At 35.1% G+C, this 6873-nt stretch overlaps 1 protein-coding gene across 1 annotated transcript; it reads left to right on the top strand.

Annotated features, from left to right (window-relative positions):
* The first annotated feature begins 2101 nt into the window (after window positions 1-2101).
* On the top strand, window positions 2102-6873 carry LOC105803422 (vacuolar protein-sorting-associated protein 11 homolog). Its single transcript, XM_012635601.2, has 5 exons — window positions 2102-2518; window positions 2633-2806; window positions 3216-3539; window positions 3638-5386; window positions 5820-6873. Exons 1-5 carry the CDS (start codon window positions 2294-2296, stop codon window positions 6207-6209), a joined length of 2862 nt encoding a protein of 953 aa, XP_012491055.1. The 5' UTR covers window positions 2102-2293; the 3' UTR covers window positions 6210-6873.

Here is a 6873-nt window from a genome sequence, read left to right as displayed (position 1 = left end):
TTCGATTATTAATTAATTATTTTTGTAGTTATAATTATTTAAAGGGATTTTGAATCACATAATTATACATGTAATCTAACTTTACTTTGGATCGTAATTCTCTTAAAACTAATAAAATGAAAACATAAAATCAGCAGGTACATTAAAATGTAATAAATAGGTTCTAAAACAGTTTTAAAATAAATTTTCCTTTTTTTTTTTGTTGGACCACAATTCTCTATTACGTTCAGTTAATAACATTGTTCTTCCTTGCAATTTATGACAGTGGGCGTGGGATGAAGGTAAGAAGATTGGTGGTGACTTTAACCAGGTTTTATAGAAAGAAGCCCTCAGGTATGCAAGCAGACATGACATTGGGGTAGGTTTGTATATGAGAAGAATTGTAATGGTGAGCACATTGTTAACCTTAACTGCAAATATCAACCATTGGTACAACATTTTCATACACTTGTACAATATCAAGGAATTCAATGCAACAACATCAACTGGCACAAATGGCAACAACCACATCTATATCAAACATTCATTTTAGGCGTTTTCAAAAAATTTAATATTTATGTAAAATTAATTTTTTTAACTTTTTTTTTAAAAGTTGTTTTTAGTGAAATGAACCCAATATAAATACATTTGTTACAAAATATTATAATAGATTTTACATTTGATAATTGAAATTTATTATTAAAATAAAATTATAATATAAAATAATTAATTAATATAATAAATTATATTTATTGCATTATTAAATATAATTAATTAAATATTAATGTTTAATAATGTTGAACATTATAATATTTTTATATATTTTTAAAATTAAAATTAAAATTATTAATATAATGATATTAGGTTTGATTCAAGTTAAATTTTATATAAAAATAAAATTATCCATAAATGAGCATTTTTCTAAAAAATGACTTACACTTTTCAAACTGATAAGTTAGCTTACAAAAAAAATATGCTATTTTCCATTGATCTGTAAGCCATTTTCCGTGAAACAAACACACCCTTAGATTTTCGTAATTATTTATTTTGTTGACTCGAACTGGTTATTAATATGCTAAGAAAACAAATTATGTAAGGAAATGACGGTAGAAGTGGGCACTTTTGATATCATTACGTAAAACACAATAAAAACAAGGGGCGAGTTATTATCTATGCAGTTCGGTTTCTCTCCGCCTACAAAGTCTAGCTCAGTAAGATGAATCCACTATTCTAAAGTTAAACCTAGTTCAAATAGATGAATCCACTATCTTTGAACTCAATATAACAAGAGACCTTAGCCCTGTCACATACTGATATAACAACCTCACTCTTGTATCCAACCACTAGATTTCTCACATCGAATTTTCCCCTTGAGAACTTAAGTTGTAAAACCACACAAAAACTATTTAACTATCTCCATTGCACTCTCACAAAAAGTTTCTCTATGAACTCATAATTGTTCTATAACACCCCTTGCTCGACCCAGAAAACGGAACAATTATAGACATTTAACAGACAATTCAAAATGAAAACCATTAAATTCCATCATTTCAATCATTCAGTACAATTTAAAACCTTTACCAAGTCTTATTCAAGCTTGTGCAAGCTGTAAAGTTGACCCAAAATCAAACAATGACCAAACTGCAAAGATTTCAAAAGTTCAGAACGACATTGTGACGTGAGGGAATTTCTCCGAAGACTTGACAAACTGAATTGGCCTCGTTGCGACAACGGAGTTTCTCATCGCGCTGTTACCTGAAGTCTCAAACTCATCGCGACGAGCTCTACATGATGTCACGACATGAACCCTGTTTCTGATGCAAATGATAACATTCATCATATATATTTTGAAGTAAGGATATCATATAATGCGAGTATAAAAAAGATGGTGCAGCGTATATGTATTCAATCAATGCAATATCTGTTTTAAGAGAATTAGGATTATGCATATTTTAGTGTAGATTATTTATATCTACGATTCATACAACTAAAAATAGTAAAACGATTGTAGTTCCAAACAAAGGATTAAGCCTTTTTACATTTTCTTCTAGAAATTTGAAGGCCCAAAATCTGGATGATCCAGTTAGGCTAGGGTTGAAAACGTGAAGATCCCTAGTTCGGCTCAAAAACACATGAAAGACCCAGACATATTATTCCTTTCTCTTCTAAAACTACGGATATTGGGAAAAGCAATATAAGCCGATAAAAACCAAATTTCCACGGAAGGAAAAGGCTAGAAGGAAGGAAACTAACTAGTTAGGGGTTTTGTCGTGGGACTGTGATTCCGAATCCGATCCATCGTCAAGAAGGGGAAATGTATCAGTGGAGGAAATTCGAGTTCTTCGAGGAGAAATTGGGAGGAGGCAAATGCAAAATCCCGGAGGAAATCAGTGGAAAAATCGAGTGTGCTTCCAGCGGAAGAGGAAAGCTCGTGATCGGCTGCGATGACGGCACTGTAAGCCTCCTGGATCGCGGCCTTAACTTCAATTTCGGCTTCCAAGCTCATTCTTCCTCCGCTCTCTTCCTCCAAATGCTCAAGGTAAAATATGACTCTCAAATCTTTGCGATTCAACTTTATGTTTTAATAATAATTAACAATAACTTTAATTGGTCGAATGTTTTTTTTTTTTGATTGATTGATGACTTTAATTAGCAACGGAATTTTTTGGTGAGTATTGGAGAAGATGAACAAATATCACCTCAGCAATCAGGGATGTGCTTGAAGGTATTCGATCTTGATAAAATGCAGCCGGAAGGATCGAGTACCACTAGTCCTGATTGTATTGGAATTTTGCGTATTTTCACCAATCAATTCCCTCAAGCTAAGGTCTTCTTCTTCCTTTCTCTCTTTTTATCTTTTCTTAAAACGTGTTTAGAGTTAGCCATTTATTTCATATTATTGCAAATTTCGTTGGAATTTGCTCTCTTTAAATTCAATCTCGTTGTAGAAAAATATCAAAGCTATAACTTCTGCTATTCTTTCTACTTTCAGAAGCAATTATATGCATAAACGGTTTGCAGAGAAAAGCCGACGATTTTTTGGCATGAATGTCAAAATCAAAAAAAAAACTTTTTGTCTAACAATCATGTCTTGATTAGTTGTTTCATTTTTATTATTTTATTTATTTTATATGCAAATAACCTCTAGTAATAAAAGGCTAAACCAACTTGTGGAATATCTGAGGCTAGAGTTTAGTGTATTTCTAAACTCTTAATGGAGTCCTTACATATTGCAGATCACATCATTTCTAGTCTTAGAGGAAGCTCCGCCGATATTACTTATAGCTATTGGGTTAGACAATGGTTGCATTTACTGTATCAAGGGAGATATTGCACGTGAGAGAATAACCCGATTCAAGCTCCAGGTCGATAGCTCATCTGGTGAAGGGAATTCATCAGTTACTGGACTAGGTTTTAGACTGGATGGTCAAGCCCTTCTATTATTTGCTGTAACTCCAAATTCTGTGAGTTTATTCAGCATGCAGAACCAACCTCCTAGGCGGCAATTATTAGATCAGATCGGATGCAATGTCAATAGTGTCGCAATGAGTGACCGCTCGGTATGCATTTTTGTGCCCTTTACTTTTCTTTAACCTGCCTTAATAACCATATATATTTATCTAAGAAGATAAGTGTTTCTCTGTTGTTTTGTCATTAGGAGTTGATAATTGGTCGACCTGAGGCCGTGTATTTTTATGAAGTAGATGGGCGTGGTCCCTGTTGGGCTTTTGAAGGAGAGAAGAAGTTCTTAGGGTGGTATCGTGGATATTTATTATGTGTTATTGCTGATCAAAGAAATGGAAAGAATACCTTCAATATTTATGACCTGAAGAACCGGTTAATAGCACACAGTCTAGTTGTTAAAGAAGTTTCTCACATGCTTTGTGAATGGGGCAACATAATACTTATAATGACTGACAAATCAGCTTTATGTATTGGTGAGAAGGATATGGAAAGCAAGTTAGATATGCTCTTTAAGAAGAACCTTTACACTGTAGCTATCAACCTGGTTCAAACACAGCAAGCTGATGCTTCTGCAACTGCTGAAGTACTGAGGAAGTACGGTGATCATCTTTATAGCAAGCAAGACTATGATGAGGCTATGGCACAGTACATTCACACCATTGGTCACCTTGAACCTTCATATGTAATACAAAAGTTTCTGGATGCACAAAGAATCTACAACCTTACAAATTACTTGGAAAATTTACATGAGAAGGGGCTCGCCTCTAAAGATCACACCACCCTTCTGTTAAACTGCTATACTAAATTGAAAGATGTTGAAAAGTTGAATGTGTTCATTAAGAGTGAGGATGGTGTTGGGGAACATAAATTCGATGTGGAGACTGCTATAAGGGTTTGCCGAGCAGCAAATTACCATGAACATGCCATGTATGTTGCTAAGAAGGCTGGTCGCCATGAATGGTACTTAAAGATTTTGCTTGAAGACCTTGGCAGATATGATGAAGCTTTGCAATATATCTCTAGCCTTGAACCAAGTCAAGCTGGGGTGACAGTGAAGGAATATGGGAAGATTCTCATAGAGCACAAACCGGCAGAGACAATTAATATACTTATGAGGCTGTGCACTGAGGATATAGAGTTGGCTAAACGTGTAACTTCAAATGGTGGTTATTTATCTATGTTACCATCTCCTGTTGATTTCCTCAACATTTTCATCCATCATCCACAATCTCTTATGGATTTCCTTGAAAAATATACTGACAAGGTAAAAGATTCTCCTGCTCAAGTAGAGATTCATAACACACTCTTGGAGTTGTACCTGTCCATTGATTTGAACTTCCCATCAATCTCCCAAGTTAACAATGGAACGGATTTTAATATTAAAGCAAGAACAGTGCCCAATGGGAAGTTAGCAGTTGATGGTAAGAATTTATCTATAGAAAAGGACACGCTGGAAAGACGTGAAAAGGGGCTACGTTTGCTTAAGAGTGCATGGCCAGCTGACCTGGAACATCCACTTTATGATGTTGATCTTGCTATCATCCTATGCGAGATGAATGCATTTAAAGAAGGCTTATTGTATCTCTATGAGAAAATGAAACTTTTTAAAGAAGTGATTGCTTGCTACATGCAAGTCCATGACCATGAGGGATTGATTGCATGTTGCAAAAGGCTAGGGGATTCTGGTAAAGGAGGGGACCCTACTCTATGGGCAGATCTTCTGAAGTATTTTGGTGAACTTGGGGAAGATTGCTCTAAAGAAGTGAAAGAAGTATTGACATATATTGAGAGGGATGACATCTTGCCTCCCATTATTGTTCTTCAGACACTTTCCAGGAACCCATGTCTCACATTATCTGTTATTAAGGATTACATTGCCCGAAAACTTGAACAAGAGTCAAAGCTGATTGAAGAGGACAGACGAGCTATAGAGAAGTATCAGGTCGGTACTAAGTTATTCTAATGATTTTTTTATATATATTGCAATGTGTGTATTACTGGTCTTTTGATCACCTAACCAGGTTGCAATGGCTGCGCATATAGTTTCCCAATTACGTAACTGGAGAGTTTCACCAAAAAACATTCCATAATATAACCAGCACCAGAGTGTAGAAAAAATGTTATTGTACTGTTAAGAGATTAAAATGACTATTTCTGAGCATGTGAGACAAGAAGATTAATTAATTATAATTCAAACCTGCAATAATGCAATAGGTAACGTTTACTGCCCTTTTTGATAAAATCCATTTGTTTTCTCAATTGTTTCAACTTTGATGAAATATGGATTTTTTCCCCATAAAATTTGCCATGATAGTCATACAAAATTATGTTTTTTGAGCATTTTTTTTAATTCAATTAGTCTTTGGATTGCACAGGAAGACACAATGGCAATGAGAAAAGAAATTCAGGACCTTAGGACAAATGCCAGGATATTTCAGCTGAGCAAGTGCACTGCTTGCACTTTTACCCTTGACCTACCTGCTGTGCACTTCATGTGTATGCACTCATTTCATCAGCGTTGCCTTGGTGATAATGAAAAGGAATGCCCTGAGTGTGCTCCAGAGTACAGATCTGTAATGGAAATGAAAAGAAGCTTGGAACAGAATTCAAAAGATCAAGATCAATTCTTCCAACAAGTCAAGAGCTCGAAGGATGGATTTTCCGTGATTGCTGAATATTTTGGGAAGGGGGTCATTAGTAAAACTAGTAATGGTTCCACAGGAACTGCTAGATCAGACAGCATCTCTTCCAGCAGTGGCTTCTGATTTTCTTGATTGTTGTAATTTGTAAGTGTTCTTCCTTAAGCATGTCTCTTCTTTTCCATTGAATTGCAAGGTCAATATTGTGCAGAATCACAAAGACTAGAGGTAAAATAATCTATGTGGGATCATGGCTTTGTTTGGGGCACTAGCCCATGTGACCGATTGCTCCTTTTCCAAATTGGACTGGTTCAGATAATGAGACTGCATTGTCGGTCCTGTAGAGAGTAAATTATAAGAAGGATACAACCTCCGTGATATTTCAAAATGGAATACTCATTTGTTGTTTCCACTCAGAAGGTACAACATCACATCTATACGCGTTTCACGATTGTAGCAGACTGGTGAGTTATTGCAGCATCTATTCCTTGTTTGGTTTTTTTTTTTTTTTTACTCTGAGGTTGCATGCTAGAAGTTTTCTTGATTACCTGGCAACAAAAGTTTAGGCATTGAACAGTTTCACTAAGGCAGGATCTAGCTTTTAGAGGTGAAGAAGTTATTGCCGCATTGTAGTTATGATCATAAAAGTTGCAAGTTGTAACCTACCTATTTAATTTATGCAAGTCTAATGTATGATTATTGGGTTATTTGGTACTCGAGGAAACCTAATGTATGTGAGCTTTAGATGCTGTATTTACAGTTAAATTGCTATTTGAATTTGTTTTCTGAA

The sequence above is a fragment of the Gossypium raimondii genome, chromosome 11 (assembly GCF_025698545.1).
Source record: "Gossypium raimondii isolate GPD5lz chromosome 11, ASM2569854v1, whole genome shotgun sequence".
In the NCBI taxonomy this organism is placed as follows: Eukaryota; Viridiplantae; Streptophyta; class Magnoliopsida; order Malvales; family Malvaceae; genus Gossypium; species Gossypium raimondii.
This window is presented reverse-complemented; position numbering and strand designations above follow the sequence as displayed.

Bases quoted from the DNA above. Each gene is read 5' to 3' on its own strand.
- LOC105803422 (XM_012635601.2), top strand. From the start codon at position 2,294: ATGTATCAGTGGAGGAAATTCGAGTTCTTCGAGGAGAAATTGGGAGGA. The intron at 2,519-2,632 runs GTAAAATATGAC...GACTTTAATTAG, and splicing joins TCTTCCTCCAAATGCTCAAG to CAACGGAATTTTTTGGTGAG. The intron at 5,387-5,819 runs GTCGGTACTAAG...TGGATTGCACAG, and splicing joins GAGCTATAGAGAAGTATCAG to GAAGACACAATGGCAATGAG.